Source organism: Stenella coeruleoalba (genome assembly GCF_951394435.1).
Source record: "Stenella coeruleoalba genome assembly, chromosome: 10".
NCBI lineage: Eukaryota > Metazoa > Chordata > Mammalia > Artiodactyla > Delphinidae > Stenella > Stenella coeruleoalba.
The window spans coordinates 82,264,883-82,281,578 of NC_137156.1; the positions used below are offsets into that span (position 1 = coordinate 82,264,883).

Below are 16,696 nucleotides of genomic sequence, written 5' to 3' on the forward strand. Positions count from 1 at the left end.
GAAGTGGGGGGAGGGGTACTCCTGAAAGAAGTCATAGCAAGTACAAAGGCAGAACAGTGGGAAACAGCCTGATAGATATGAGGAAGGGCAGGCAATTTCATGTTACTTGAGGCCAAAGGGGAGGCTGAGGATCACTTGGTGGTGAAGTAGGAGGAGGTCAAATTACAGAGGCCATTAAATGTCATGCCAAGGGGCTAGAGTATTATTTCCTATCAGAGGGGAAGGGATACAAAAAACTATCATGACATTTGGTAATGACATGATCGAGGGGACATTTTCAAATGTCACTCTGGTCTCTTAGTGGATAATATATCTGATGAGGACAAGTCTAGTTCAGTTAACTTTGTCGTTTTCTATTTTAGACATGTGTTATGCCCTCTAAGAGGTCTAGAAATGACCAAAAAGCCCAGAGAAATTAGAGTCTGGATGGGTTACTGACAATTCACTTCCATCTTCAGAAGACAGAAATCTCAACACAACCCTACCAGGTAGTGGGCTGACAGTGCCATCCTCCAATACAATGTGCTGGGAAAGCCTTTCCTGCTAAACAACATGTGCATCAGTTTCATTAAGGGAAACAGGTCATGGAACAGATGAAGGCAACCATGTAAAATATATATGAAATACCCACTCTCTCTTTGGTTGTGCTTAAAATAAAGAAGGAAGAGTAAAGAATCACGAAGTTGTGTCTATGAGCATAAACCACCTGGTTTACTTCCAGATTGAACCACTTGAATGATATGAGCAGCATTTTCATAGTATAGCAGACATTGTTCACTGCCTGTTCAACATCTATTCTTCCCTTTGTCCTTACTAACAACACGCTGATTTTGTGCAGGCAACAATACTGTGTTCCCAGCTAAAGTCAACTTACTTCCTCAGACTCTAATGAAGCTAGAGGTGGCTAAGTGACCCAGGCAAGTAAGATGTATGCTGGTGTTGTTGAGTGGTGTTTCCCCCCATTTCCAATTCAAATGGAATCTTTATCTCTTCTCATATTCCCTCTATTTGTGTGTTTGACTTCTTAACATCCTCAGAATATTTTCACACTTTAAAAAATAAATTACACCTCTCCTCTAACATTGAGAAGATACTTACTATTTAGAAAAGGTTAAGAAACATTCTTTCCTGAAAAGTACTCCTACTGTCTGATAATTATTCCATCACAACTCATTTACTTTATCCTTCAATTTGAGGAATAGATATGACAGAGCATTTTAGTTTTCGTAATTGCCCTGTTGCAATTGCTGACTAGCGTCAGAGTAGGAGAGAAGAGGTGAAAGTGGCTATTGATTAATTATAACACATTTCTTCCCAGGGCAAGTCTTTGGAATTCAAAAAAAAAAGCCTTCCAACAAGTTGGGCTTTAAGAATAGTGCATATAACAATAATAGCCTGACACAACTCACAGACCCTTCCCAAAGTGCCTGTATTAGAATGAATTCAATATACAGCCTCACCTTGGTTAGAGCAGAGAAAAGCTGCAAAAAACAGAAAGTGAACAACCCTAAGAATCTTTTAGAAACCCTCTAGGTTTGACTGCTTAGCCATACATCCTACAAGCATAGGTAACAAGATAGGAAGCAAAAGAAAATCCTAAAATATCACCCCCAAGGCGAGCAACGACAGCCAGCAGCTGAATTTGATCCTCTGTACTGACAAACGGCCAGTGTGATTGCCTCCTACCATCAATTCTTCAGGTTTACCTGGGCAAGGAGAACTGGATGACCAACTTTTTCATAGCCTGACCCTATAGCCTCGTTATCTGCCTCTAAGCCTTTGGGTAAAAATGCCCGGGTCTCCAAGAAAAGCTTCCCAGCATCTCAGGTTTTCCTAAGTGACTGTTGCAATGATGATGGGAATGAGGAAGCGACGATGCCCACTCTCATCTCAGGGGAGAAAAGGTGAGGGGGACGCCCCTAACAGACAACAGGGAAGCTATCTGCTGCTCCTTTCAAAGCACCAAAACCATCTCCCAAGGATTCAAGACCACTCTTCAAAACTCTCCTTTCTATTCAAACCCATTCATTTTTATTGAGTAGCAGAACATGTTCTCATTTGTACAGTTCTAGGCACTTGTTGGAAAATCATCTCAGTTGTGAGATAACACACATGATGTGGTTCAGAAATTAAACTAGAATGTTTGCAGGATTATAAAGAGTTGAAAACTGCTTCCTCTTTCCGAGGCTCCATTTTCCAGTTATTCTAACAGGTGGTGTTTCAGAATATTCCAACGGGATGTGCTGACTCTCATTCATATTAATTTGATCCTCAGTATAAATAGAAGTATGGATAAAATATGTAAATATATTGAACAAGAGGAATAAACCACAGCAATTTCCCAACATTCTTTCCAATCCATGTGGATCTTTTCCTGTGGCTGGCATTGCATTCAAGAAAGTCCTTTTGTTTGTTTACTGAAACATAGACCGGCCAGGAGAGCTGAGCTCTAAATTGCTGTTGCATTTCTGATGGAAAGGTGCCACATAACTTAAATTTCAACAGTTCTACAGTTTCCCATATTTCTTATTTGTGACTCGACACCTCATAGACGAAGTGCATTGTACTATCATTTTAATAAGTAGTTTTTGAATGAAGGTCATTTTTCTTTGCGTCCAAATTCCATCTATTTATTTTTTCTTTCTTTTTACTGACAGATCCTGAGATCCAATAAAGGGCTTTGAAAAGTCATTTCTTTTCAAAGGTATTAGGTTTCAACAGCCAATAAACCAAATGACCAAACAGAACCACCACGTCCTCAAACTGCCAAAGAGGTGGTGACAATTCTGGTTTGTCTGTTCATCTGAAGGGAAAGGATATCGTTGATTCCTCTTGTTCAGCCACTTAGTTGTGAGTAAACATTATTTTTTAGAAAATCAGTTCTCCTGGGTTTTCTCATCAATGAACTATTTTCCCCATAATGGCAGATAATTACCTAGTATATCTGGGAAAATGGAGTCCATCTTCACGATAGAGATGGTAGTTAGATACACATTGAGTCCAATTGGATTCACTGTCCAAGCTATAAAGAAATGGAGATCAAGTGACTTTTAATCTTGTATGAAACAAAAAGATTAAACTGTCTATATTACGATGAACTGCCGTGACAAGCCCTATGACAGAACCACACTCGCAGAGCTGCTTCTAATGATATGTATGCAAGGAATAGATTTTTCCTGATAACGCATGTAATTAGAGTACAGAACAAAATGTTCTATTCAAATTCATGACATGCCCAACTAATAAAGGAAGAGAGGATAAGGCATTTGCTATTTATTTGCATGAAAGAGCTTTAATATGGGATATACTTTAGAGAAATTAGTTTTCAATCTAGGTGACTAGATGAGATTTTGACTCTGAACTGTTTCTTGAGTTGACCTATGAGAATTTATGCAGAAATATGACTGTGATGCTTACAAACCAGACAGGCATTGTTTTTTTCATTAATTCCTGAATGTCTCATATAGTCAGGAGAAGCAGAAAATTGGTCTTTTTAAAAGCCCACTGTACAAGAATTTGCTTTTATGAAACATAATCAGCAAGAGTTGATAGGAATCTTAGCAGGAATGTATTCTTTTTAAATTCAGACATTCAAGAAGTTAGATACATTGATTCAGCAGTGATGATTCTCCACTGACCTGTATAAAACAGAAATCTAGGGTTATATTGTTATAAATATATTTGAGAGAACCTCTTGCTATCATAGTACCAACTCTTCAGGGTGAATTATGGACCACACAATGTAAAGAAAGCTTTACATCAACTCCTGTGCTTATTTTTCGATGATAAACGTTAGTGTCACATCCACTGGATGTACATAAGAAATTGCTTCTAAGAGTAGGAGTCTTTCATTTTTAAAAACAACAACTGATATCAACATTATCCATGTAATGTATTGCGTAACTGTAGAAATCTATACTTATGAGCCAATAAAAAAACTGCTAAGCGTGAGATAAAAGGTAAAAGTCTCACATTGTATGCTTAACATCATTTGAAACACTAACAAGTAAGAAAAACTGTTGTATTCCTTTTACAGATATGAAATACGGCCTTTTTATTTATTTTTTAATTATTATTTTTTTGCGGTACGCGGGCTTCTCACTGCCGTGGCCTCTCCCGTTGCGGAGCACAGGCTCTGGACGCACAGGCTCAGCGGCCATGGCTCACGGGCCCAGCCGCCCCGCAGCATGAGGGATCCTCCCAGACCGGGGCACGAACCCATGTCCTCTGCATCGGCAGGCGGACTCTCAACCACTGCGCCACCAGGGAAGCCCTGAAATATGGCCTTTTTAGTAAAAGGCACCAAGATCCACTCATTCAAGCCAGAAACAGAGGAGTCCTCTTTGCTTTCTCCCTTTACCTCTCCTCCCACTTCAAAGCCATCAACAACTTCCATCAATTCTCCCTTCCAACATATATCACAAAGTTTTTTTCTACCTCCATCCTGGCTCCGACAGTTATCCCTGGTTGCCGGGTCTCTTAAAAAAAGTTTCTGTTTTTAAACTTCTCTCTCTATTATCCTTGGCCTCTCCTAATGCATCTTCCACAAAGTAGGCAGAATAATAAGATTATGTTTATCTAGCTTAAAATCTTCAATGACTTGCCCTCACACTTAGAATAAATCCAAACACATTAAACTCGGAGCTTCTGGAATCCAGCCTCTGCTTCTCTGCCTAACCCTGTTTCCCATGGAGCCAGAAACATTATACCCACACCCCTTGGCCATCCTCAAGTTCTTTCCTGTTTCAAGGCCATTGTTCTCCCTGCCTGAATCACTCTTTATCCCGCTTGTTTCCTCCTATCTCAGCTAAAATAGCCTCTCCCCGAAGCGACCCTTCTTCATTGCTCTATCTGGAGATCTTATCCTGTCAAGCAATTTCTTTTGTTGTACTTATCAAAATTTGCAATGATTTTGCTTGTTGATCGTTTTCTTTGTCTATCTCCCCATGAAAATGTCAGTGTCATGAAGAGAAAGGACAATGTCTATCTTGGTTACTGTCATATATACCTAGTAAGTCCTACACCAATGTTTATTTAATGAATACATGAACTTATTGCAGCTCTGCTTTCATAGATAGAGGCCATAAAGAGGCAGAGATGCAGATAAATTTCAGGGGAAAAAATTGTCCTTGATTTGTTTTCAGGTTCAGGAATCAGCGGTTTTCTTTTTTTTCTCCATCCTAAAATAAATGTTCAATTAAATCTAACTTTCTCAAGGGGAAAGTAAAAGGAATGAATATTCTCACATATTGCAATCATGAAGCTTATTCAAAGTGTCTATATATTTCTTATCTGTGAGTGGGTGAGCCAGATTTCTCTCTGGAAGTAAGCTAAACTCTTTGGGAAGCTTTTCTATCTCTTCTGGGCCACTTATGTAACAGGAAGATACTAGAGTTTATAACACGTCCCTGAGTATTGCATTTATTGCCAAAGAATATGTAGGCTGATTATAGATTATATCCACTTGTGTGTATTCGCTGTACAAAACAAGTATAGCAGCTTGTAAAAAGTGAAAAAGTTCTTGGCTGACATTGTTGAAATCTCTTACAAATCAAGCTACAATGAGAAAGCTGAAAAAGCTATTTTATAACAATATGTAAGAAAAAAATGATTTTGTGGACAAACGTATGTTTTAAGCGGACAAAATATTTTATAATGTTTTTCTATTTTAACTGAAGTACTGCTTTCTTCTGGAAGTACTGTTTTCTTCTTATTCGTTGCTCAAAGAAAAATTGGAAAGCAAGTAAAAATAGTTAATGAGAAAACTACTGTTATTAGACTGGCATAGTTGTAAAGGTATAAATTTTCTTCCATGTAATCTGAATCTTAAAACTTAGCAAACATGAACATATTAAGATATAGAATAGAAACTTCATTTTATTTATTTTTTTAAACATCTTTATTGGAGTAAAATTGCTTTACAATGGTGTGTTAGTTTCTGCTGTATAACAAAGTGAATCAGTTATACATATACATATGTTCCCATATCTCTTCCCTCTTGCGTCTCCCTCCCTCCCACCCTCCCTATCCCACCCCTCTAGGTGGTCACAAAGCACCGAGCTGATCTCCCTGCGCTATGCGGCTGCTTCCCACTCGCTATCTATTTTACATTTGGGTGTATATATGTCCATGCCACTCTCTCACTTCGTCACAGCTTTCCCTTCCCCCTCCCCGTGTCCTCAAGTCCATTCTGTACGTCTGCGTCTTTATTCCTGTCCTACCCCTTGGTTCTTCAGAACCATTTTTTTTTACATTCCATATACATATGTTAGCATATGGTATTTGTTTTTCTCTTTCTAACTTACTTCACTCCGTATGACAGTCTCTAGGTCCATCCACCCCACTTCAAATAACTCAATTTTGTTTCTTTTCATGGCTGACTAATATTCCATTGTATGTATGTGCCACATCTTCTTTATCCATTAATCTGTTGATGGACGCTTAGGTTGCTTCCATGTCCTGGCTATTGTCAATAGAGCTGCAATGAACATTGTGGTACATGACTCTTTTTGAATTATGGTTTCCGCAGGGTATATGCCCAGTAGTGGGATTGTGGATCATATGGTGGTTCTATTTTTAGTTTTTTAAGGAACCTCCATACTGTTCTCCATGGTGTCTGCATCAATTTCCATTCCCAACAGTGCAAGAGGGTTCCCTTTTCTCCACACCCTCTCAAGCATTTATTGTTTGTATATATTATGATGATGGCCATTCTGACAGGTGTGAAGTGATTCCTCATTGTAGTTTTGATTTGCATGTCTCTAATGATTAGTGATGTTGAGCACCCTTCCTTGTGTTTGTTGGCAATCTGTATATCTTCTTTGGAGAAATGTCTATTTACGTCTTCTACCCGTTTTCGGATTGGGTTTTTTGTTTTTTTGATATTGAGCTGCATGAGCTGCTTGTATATTTTGGAGATTAATCCTTTGTCAGTTGCTTCATTTGCAAATATTTTCTCCCAATCTGAGCATTGTCTTTTCGTCTTGTTTATGATTTCCTTTGCTGTGCAAAAGCTTTTAAGTTTCATTAGATCCCATTTGTTTATTTTTGTTTTTATTTCCATTTCTCTAGGAGGTGGGTCAAAAAGGATCTTGCTGTGATTTATGTCATAGAGTGTTCTGCCTGTGTTTTCCTTAAGAGTTTTATAGTGTCTGGCCTTACATTTAGGTCATTAATCCATTTTGAGTGTACTTTTGTGTATGGTGTTAGGGAGTGTTCTAATTTCATTCTTTTACATGTAGCTTTCCAGTTTTCCCAGCACCACTTATTGAAGAGGCTGTCTTTTCTCCATTGTATATTCTTGCCTCCTTTATCAAAAATAAGGTAACCATAGGTGCGTGGGTTTATGTTTGGGCTTTCTATCCTGTTCCATTGATCTATATTTCTGTTTTTGTGCCAGTACCATACTGTCTTGATTACTGTAGCTGTGTAGTATAGTCTGAAGACTGGGAGCCTGATTCCTCCAGCTCCATTTCTCTTTCTCAAGATTGCTTTGGCTATTCGGGGTCTTTTGTGTTTCCATACAAACTGTGAAATTTTTTGTTCTAGCTCTGTGAAAAATGCCATTGGTTGGTAGTTCAATAGGGATTGCATTGAATCTGTAGATTGCTTTGGGTAGTACAGTCATTTTCAAAATGTTGATTCTTCCAATCCAAGAACATGGTATATCTCTCCATCTGTTTGTAGTGTCTTTAATTTCTTTCATCAGTGTCTTATAGTTTTCTGCATACAGGTCCTTTGTCTCCTTATAGGTGGGTTTATTCCTAGGTATTTTATTCTTTTTGTTGCAGTGGTAAATGGGAGTGTTTCCTTAATTTCTCTTTTGGATTTTTCATCATTAGTGTATAGGATTGCAAGAGATTTCTATGCATTAATTTTGTATCCTGCTACTTTACCAAATGCATTGATTAGCTCTAGTAGTTTTCTGGTAGCATCTTTAGGATTCTCTATGTATAACATCATGTCATTTGCAAACAGAGACAGTTTTACTTCTTCTTTTCTGACTTGGATTCATTTTATTTCTTTTTCTTCTCTGATTGCTGTGGCTAAAAATTCCAAAACTATGTTGAATAATAGTGGTGAGAGTGGGCAACCTTGTCTTGTTCCTGATCTTCGTGGAAATGGTTTCAGTTTTTCACCATTGAGGACTATGTTGGCTGTGGATCTGTCATATATGGCCTTTATTATGTTGAGGTAAGTTTCCTCTATGCCTAATTTCCGGAGGGTTTTTATCATAAATGGGTGTTGACTTTTGTCAAAAGCTTTTTCTGCATCTTTTGTGATGATCGTCTATGTTTTTTCTCCTTCAGTTTGTTAATATGGTGTGCCACACTGATTGACTGGCATATATTGAAGAATCTTTGCATTTCTTGGATAAACCCCACTTGATCATGGTGTATGATCTTTTTAATATGCTGTAGGATTCTGTTTGTTAATATTTTGTTGAGGATTTTTGCATCTATGTTCATCAGTGATATTGGCCTGTAGTTTTCTTTTTTTGTGGCATCTTCATCTGGTTTTGGTATCAGGGTGATGGTGGCCTTATAGAATGAGCTTCGGAGTGTTCCTCCTTTTGCTATATTTTGGAAGAATTTGAGAAGGACAGATGTTAGCTCTTCTCTAAATGTTTGATAGAATTAGCCTGTAAAGCCATCTGGTCCTGGGCTTCTGTTTCTTGGAAGAGTTTTAATCACAGTTTCAATTTCAGTGCTTATGATTGGTCTGACTATATTTTCTGTTTCTTCCTGGTTCAGTCTTGGAAGGCTGTGCTTTTCTAAGAATTTGTCTATTTCTTCGAGTTTGTCCATTCTATTGGCATATAGTTGCTTGTAGTAATCTCTCATGATCCTTTGTATTTCTGCACTGTCAGTTGTTACTTCTCCTTTTTCATTTCTATTTCTATTGATTTGAGTGTTTTCCCTGTTTTTCTTAATGAGTCTGGCTAATGGTGTATGAATTTTGTTTATCTTCTCAAAGAACCAGGTTTTAGTTTTATTGATCTTTGCTATTGTTTCCTTCATTCCTTTTTATTTCTGACCTGATCTTTATGATTTCTTTCCTTCTGCTAACTTTCAGGGTTTTTTGTTCTTCTTTGTATGAACACTTTAGGTGTAAGGTTAGGTTGTTTATTTGAGAATTTTCTTGTTTCCTGGGGTAGGACTGTATTGCTATAAACTTCCCTCTTAGAACTGCTTTTGCTGCAACCCATAGGTTTTGTGTCGTCGTGTTTTCCGTGTCATTTGTTTCCAGGTATTTTTTGATTTCCTGTGTGATTTCTTCAGTGCTGTCTTGGTTATTTAGTAGTGTATTGCTTAGCCTCCATGTGTTTGTATATTTTACAGTTTTTTTCCTGTAATTGATATCTAGTCTCATAGCGTTGTGGTCAGAAAAGATACTTGATATGATTTCAATTTTCTTAAATTTACCAAGGCTTGATATGTGATGCAAGATATGATCTATCCTGGAGAATGTTCCATGAGCACCTGAGAAGAAAGTGTATTCTGTTGTTTTTGGATGGAGTGTCCTATAAATACCAATGAAGTCCATCTTGTTTAATGTATCATTTAAAGTTTGTGTTTCCTTATTTATTTTCATTTTGGATGATCTGTCCATTGGTGAAAGTGGGGTGTTAAAGTCCCCTACTATGATTGTGTTACTGTTGATTTCCCATTTTATGTCTGTTAGTATTTGCCTTATGTACTGAGGTGCTCCTATGTTGGGGCATAAATATTTACAATTGTTATCTCTTCTTCTTGGATTGAGACCTTAATCATCATGTAGTGTTCTTCTTTTTCTCTTGTAATAGTTTTTATTTTAAAGTCGATTTTGTCTGATATGAGAATTGCTAACGCAGCTTTCTTCTGATTCCCATTTACATGGAATATCTTTTTCCATCTCCTCACTTTCAGTCTGTATGTGTCCTAGGTCTGAACTGGGTCTCTTGTAGACAGCATATATACGGGTCTTTTTTTTTGTATCCATTCAGCCAGTCTATGTCTTTTGGTTGGAGCATTTAATCCATTTACATGTAAGGTAGTTATCGATATGTACGTTCCTATTACCATTTTCTTAATTGGTTTGGGTTTGTTATTGTAGGTCTTTTCCTTCTCTTGTGTTTTCTGCCTAGAGAAGTTCCTTTAGTATTTGTTGTAAAGCTGGTTTGGTGGTGCTGAATTCTCTTAGCTTTTGCTTGTCTATAAAGGTTTTAATTTCTCCATCGAGTCTGAATGAGATCCTTGCTGGGTAGAGTAATCTTGGTTGTAGGTTTTTCTCCCTCATCACTTTAAATATGTCCTGCCACTCCCTTCTGGCTTGCAGAGTTTCTGCTGAAAGATCAGCTGTTAACCTTATGGGGATTGCCTTGTATGTTATTTGTTGCTTTTCCCTTTCTGCTTTTTAATATTTTTTCTCTGTATTTAATTTTTGATAGTTTGATTAATATATGTCTTGGCATGTTTCTCCTTGGATTTATCCTGTATGGGACTCTCTGTGCTTCCTGGACTTGATTGACTATTTCCTTTCCCATATTAGGGAAGTTTCCAACTATAATCTCTTCAAATATTTTCTCAGATCCTTTTTTTCTCTTCTTCTTCTGGGCGCCCCATAATTCGAATGTTGGTGCATTTAATGTTGTCCCAGAGGTCTCTGAGACTGCCCTCAATTCGTTTCATTCTTTTTTCTCTATTCTGCTCTACAGTAGTTATTTCCACTGTTTTATCTTCCAGGTCACTTATCCATTCTTCTGTCTCAGTTATTTTGCTATTGATTCCTTCTAGAGAATTTTTAATTTCATTTATTGTGTTGTTCATCATTGTTTGTTTGCTCTTTAGTTCTTCTAGGTCCCTGTTGAATGTTTCTTATATTTTCTGCATTCTATTTCCAAGATTTTGGATCATCTTTACTATCATTACTCTGAATTCCTTTTCCAGTAGACTGCCTATTTCCTCTACATTTGTTTGGTCAGTCGGATTTTTACCTTGCTCCTTCACCTGCTGTGTATTTCTCTGTCTTCTGATTTTGCTTAACTTACTGTATTTGGGGTCTCCTTTTCGCAGGCTGCAGGTTCATAGTTCCTGTTGTTTTTGGTGTCTGCCCCCAGTGGGTAAGGTCAGTTCAGTTGGTTTTGTAGGCTTCCTGGTGGAGGGGACTGGTGCCTGTGTTCTGCTTAATGAGGCTGGATCTTGTCTTTCTGGTGGGCAGGGCCGTGTCTGGTGGTGTGTTTTGGGGTGTCTGTGGACTTATTATGATTTTAGGCAGCCACTCTGCTAATGGGTGGGGTAGTGTTCCTGTATTGCTAATTGTTTGGCATAGGGTGTGCAGCACTGTAGGTTGCTGGTCGTTGAGTGGAGCTGGGTCGTACCGTTGAGATGGAGAAATCTGGGAGAGCTTTTGCCGTTTGATATTACGTGGGGCTGGGAGGTCTCTGGTGGACCAATATCCTGAACTCCACTGTCCCACCTCAGAGGCTCAGGCCTGACACCTGGCTGGAGCACCAACACCCTGTCTGCCACACGGCTCAGAAGAAAAGGGAGGAAAAAAAGAAACAAAGAAAGAAGAAGAAGAAATAAATTAAATAAAGTTATTAAAGTGAAAAATAAAAAAATTATTTTAAAATTTTTAAAAAGTAATAAAAAATAGAGAAAGAAGAGAGTAACCAAACCAAAAAACAAATCCAGCATGATAACAAGCACCAAAAACTATACTAAACAAAACAAAACCAGACAGTCAGAACCCTAGGACAAATGGTAGAAGCAAAGCTATACAGAGAAAATCACACAAAGAAGCATACACATACACACTCACAAAAGGAGAAAAAGGAAAAAATATATATATCTGTTAAAAAAAGGAAGAGAGCAACCAAATCAATAAACAAATCTACCAATGATAGTAAGCTCTAAATACTAAACCGAGATAAATATAAAACCAAAAACAAATTAGATGCAGAAAGCAAACCACAAGTCTACAGTTGCTCCCAAAGTCCACCACCTCACTTTTGGGATGATACATTGTCTGTTCAGGTATTCCAGAGACGCAGGGTACATCAAGTTGGTTGTGGAGATTTAATCCGCTGCTCCTGATGCTGCTGGGAAAGATTTCCCTTTCTCTTCTTTGTTCGCACAGTTCCTGGGGTTCAGGTTTGGATTTGGCCCTGCCTCTGCGTGTAGGTCGCCTGAGGGCGTCTGTTCCTCACTCAGACAGGACGGGGTTAAAGAAGCAGCTGATTAGGGGGCTCTGGCTCACTCAGGCCGGGGGGGGAGGGAGGGGTATGTAATGCGGGGCAAGCCTCTGGCGGCAGAGGCCGCGTGACGTTGCAACAGCCTGAGGCGCGCCATGCATTCTCCCGGGGAAGTTGTCCCTGGGTCCCGGGACCCTGGCAGTGGCGGGCTGCACAGGCTCCCGGGAGGGGAGGTGTGGAGAGTGACCTGTGCTCACACATGGGCTTCTTGGTGGCGGCCGCAGCAGCCTTAGCATCTCATGCCCGTCTCTGGGGTCCGCGCTGATAGCCGTGGCTCGTGCCTGTCTCTGGAGTTTGTTTAGGCGGTGCTCTGAATCCCCTCTCCTCTCGCACCCCGAAACAATGGTCTCCTGCCTCTGAGGCAGTACCAGACTTTTTCCCAGACTCCCTCCTGGCTAGCTGTGTCTCACTAGCCCCCTTCTGGCTGTGTTCATGCAGCCAACCCCAGTCCTCTCGCTGGGGTCTGACCTCCGAAGCCTGAGCCTCAGCTCCCAGCCCCCGCCCGCCTCGGTGGGTTAGCAAAGAAGCCTCTCAGGCTGGTGAGTGCTGGTTGGCACCGATTCTCTGTATGGGAATCTTTCCACTTTGCCCTTTGCAACCCTGTAGCTGTGCTCTCCTCCGTGGCTCCAAAACTCCCCCCGTCCGTCACACCCCGTCTCCACCAGTGAAGGGGCTTCTAGTGTGTGGAAACTTTTCCTCCTTCACAGCTCCCTCCCAGAGGTGCGGGTCCTGTCCCTATCCTTTTGTCTCTGTTTTTACTTTTTTCTTTTGCCCTACCCAGGTACGTGGGGAGTTTCTTGCCTTTTGGGAAGTCTGAGGTCTTCTGCCGGCATTCAGTAGGTGTTCTGTAGGAGTTGTTCCACACGTAGATGTATTTTGGATGTATTTGTGGGGAGGAACGTGGTCTCCACGTCTTACTCCTCTGCCATCTTGAAGGTCCCCCTTCATGTAAATTTTAAATAGAAAATGATCAATCTTGAATAAATGTGTCTAACACCAATGGTTATGAGTAGTGTTTTCTGCAATTAGGTATAATTTAATGGCAATTTTTACAAAAATGGCTACAATGTAAGTGGATGGAATGTTCTTTCCTGTAAACCAGGGACGGGAACTGTCAAATATAATTCATCCAAATATATCCCTCTCCAGTGAAGAGTAAGGCACTGGGCGAGATTCTGACCTCACCAGGTAGAAGGGATCATCCCCTCAAAAAACACTGCCCACCCTACCTTGAAGGGATTCAGACCGTCGCCCAGATGCAGTGGAGTACAACTGGGCACAGAGGCACTGATATGCCTTCTATGGTTCACCTGCTGGCCCTTGCCTGGCTTTGACACGGTTATGCAGGCACATGAGCCTGTGAATGTGTGGGTCCAAATGTGCACGTGAACACATTTTGCCATAACCAATGTTCTGGAGGGAGTAACAGAATAATAATGCAAGATTCTAGGCTTTTATAGCAAATGGGAGGAGGGTATCACCAAGCCTATGTTTCTACAATCAGAAAGCTTTTTACAACTTGGACTTAATCAGCTTGTCTCTCCAAAGGAAAGTGGTTTGAAAGTCATCCTGTGCCTGCAGCTCAAGCAGAGCAGATAAAAAGATCTATGAAGGAGAGATAGAAAGCCACAGGATCGAGCAATCGGAAGGAGAAGCCCGGCACCTTCCTTTAAATGTTAGGGAGCTCATTCCTTTAAATGAGGAATAACTGGAATCCTACCCTAGCACACCGCAGGGTGGGACAAGAATGACAGACACGTAAAGGAGAAGCTTAGAACACCTGGCCAAAGATTTTCAGCAGCTGTCAAGAGAGGAAAAGTGAAATACTAGAGCCTCACTGTAACAATGTATGCATACCAACGTATGTGCACACACCCCCACACACACATGCACAAATACATGTACACACCCCTGCACACACCCACATACATGCACACATATGCAAACACATGTGCAAAAACGTGCAAGTATTTGAATTTTATTAATTTCTATGCTTATATTTATTATTTCCTTCCTTGTACTTGCTTTGGGTTTAATTTGATCTTGTTTTTCTAGTTTCCTAATTAGATTAAGAGGCTTTTCATCTTTTCTAATCCTATGGGTTATTTAGAAGTGCACTGTTTAGTTTCCAAGCGTTTGGAGAGTTTCCCGTGCTCTTTCTGTTTTTCATTTCCAGCTTGAGGGCACAATCTGTACAATTTCAATTCTTTAAAATTTGTTGAGGTTTGGTTTATGGCCCACTTATGGTCTATGTTAGTATATGTTCTATGAATGCTTGAACAGAATGTGTATTTTGCTGTAGTTGGGAGGAGTGTGAGTGTTCTATATGTTTTGATTAGAACCTGTTGGTTAATGGTGTTGATGATATATCCTTGTTGATTTTCTGGATCGTTGTCCTATCAATTGTTGAGAGAGGAATGTTGAAGTCTTCAATTATAATTGTGGTTTTGCCTATTTCTCTTTTCAGTTCTATCAGTTTTTACTTCACATATTTTGGTTATTTGATGCATACACATTTAGGATAGCTATACTACTTGGTGGATTGACAATTTCATCGTATGTATTGACCCTCTCTCTGTCCCTGGTAATTTTCTTTGGTCCGAAGTCTACTTTATCTGACATTGTATAACCACACCCACTTTATTTTGTTTTCTTTTTTTTTAACTTTATAAATAACAGCTTTACTGGTATATAATTCAGATACCATAAAATTCACTCTTTTAAAGTATACAATTCAGTGGTTTTTAGCATGATTACAGAGTGGTATAACCATCACCACTATCTAATTTTAGTACATTTTCATCATCAAAAGGAAGCCTCATAGCCATTCCTTCGTGCATTCAGCCCCTGGCAACACTAACCTACTTTCTGTCTCTATGGATTTGCCTATTCCAGACTTTTCATATAAATGGAATCATACAATAGGTGGCCTTTTGTAACTGACTTCCTTCACTTGGCATAAGGTTTACAACGTTCCTCCATATTGTAGCATGCATCAGTACTTCATTCTTTTTTGTTGGCTGAATAATATTTCATATGGATATACATTTTATCTATTCATCAAGTGTTGAACATTTTGGTTGTCTGCCACTTTGGGCTATGATGAATACTACTACTATGAACATTAATGTACAAGTTTTCATGTAGACATATGTTTTCTTTCTCTTAGGTATATGCCTAGGTTTGGAACTGCTGGGTTATATGGTAACTCTATGTTTACCATTTTGAGGAATTGTCAAACTGTTTTTCAAAGTGGCTTTACCATTTTACAATCTCACCAGTCATGCATGAGAATGTGGAAATGTGGAAAATAAGAATTCCCATTTTCCACATCGTCACTAACACTTGTTATTGTCTGTCTTTGATTTAGCTATCTCAGTATGACATGGTATCTCAATGTGGATTTGATTTGCATTTTTCTGATGACTAATCATGTTCAATATCTTTCCATGTGTTTATTGGCCAATGGCATATCTTATTTACAGAAATGTTTATTCAACTCCTTTGCCCATTTTTGTAATTGGATTATTGAGTTGTAAGAGTTCTTTATATAAAGTCCCTTATCACAAACATGATTTGCAAATATTTCTCCCATTCTGTGGACAGTCTTTTCACTTTCTTGATGGTATCCTTTGTAGCAAAAAAGTTTCAATTTTGATGAGATTCAGTTTATCTATTTTTTCTTTTGTTGCTTTTGTTTTTGGTGTCATACTTAAGAAACTATTGCCTAGGTCACAAAACTTTACTCGAAAGTTGTCTTATAAGAGTTTTATAATTGTATCTCTATCATCTAGATCCATTTTGAGATAATTTGTTTATGGTATGATTAATGTTTGCTTGGTAAATCTCTATTCATCCTTTTACGTTCAACCTACCTATATCATAATAATTGAAATGAGTTTCTTGTAGACAGAATATAAGTTGGTCATTTTTTTAATCCATCCTGCTAATCTCTGTCTTCAAATTTGTGTACTTAGAGCATTATGGCTTAAGTCTGCCATTTCATGTTTTGTTTCCTGGGTCTTTCCTCTTTTTTATTTCTTTATTATCTTTTTCCTACATTCCTATGGATTACTTGAACATTTTTTAGAATTCCATTTTGTGTTATCTACACTGTTCTTCCCTGAGGCCAAAAAGAAAACTCTGGAACACATCACCATGTCATTCCTGGGTTACAAGGTTCCTAGCTGGTTTTCCTTTTTTTCTCCATCTTTCAGGGTCTCCCTGTATTTGTTTAACCTATAATGTCCGGAATTTGTAGCTTTATTTATTGCGAAGGATCAGGGAAAGTACATCTATTTCATCTTTCCAAAAGCAGAAGTTATCATTCAGAAAAAATTTTAAAACCCTATTGTTCAAATCCACACTGGCCAAATCTGAGTGAGATTTATAATTCTTCTATGATCGCGTTAGAGTGCCCACTTCCCTCACTTTAAATTTCTTTTCTGTCATGGCTAAAGT

At 38.9% G+C, this 16,696-nt stretch overlaps 1 protein-coding gene across 9 annotated transcripts in view; it reads right to left on the bottom strand.

The window, feature by feature from the left end:
* The window catches only part of SUCLG2 (succinate-CoA ligase GDP-forming subunit beta), a 434,144-nt gene that overhangs the window by 106,393 nt on the left and 311,055 nt on the right, over window positions 1-16,696 (bottom strand). For all 9 annotated transcript variants that reach the window (XR_013830273.1, XR_013830274.1, XR_013830275.1 and 6 more), the window contains one exon: window positions 2,936-3,022. Coding sequence is in view for 3 of the 9 variants with exons in the window: in XM_079935031.1 (XP_079791157.1) it covers window positions 2,936-3,022 (87 nt within the window). In the remaining 6 variants the exon portion in view is untranslated. The remainder of the gene's footprint in view (window positions 1-2,935; window positions 3,023-16,696) is intronic.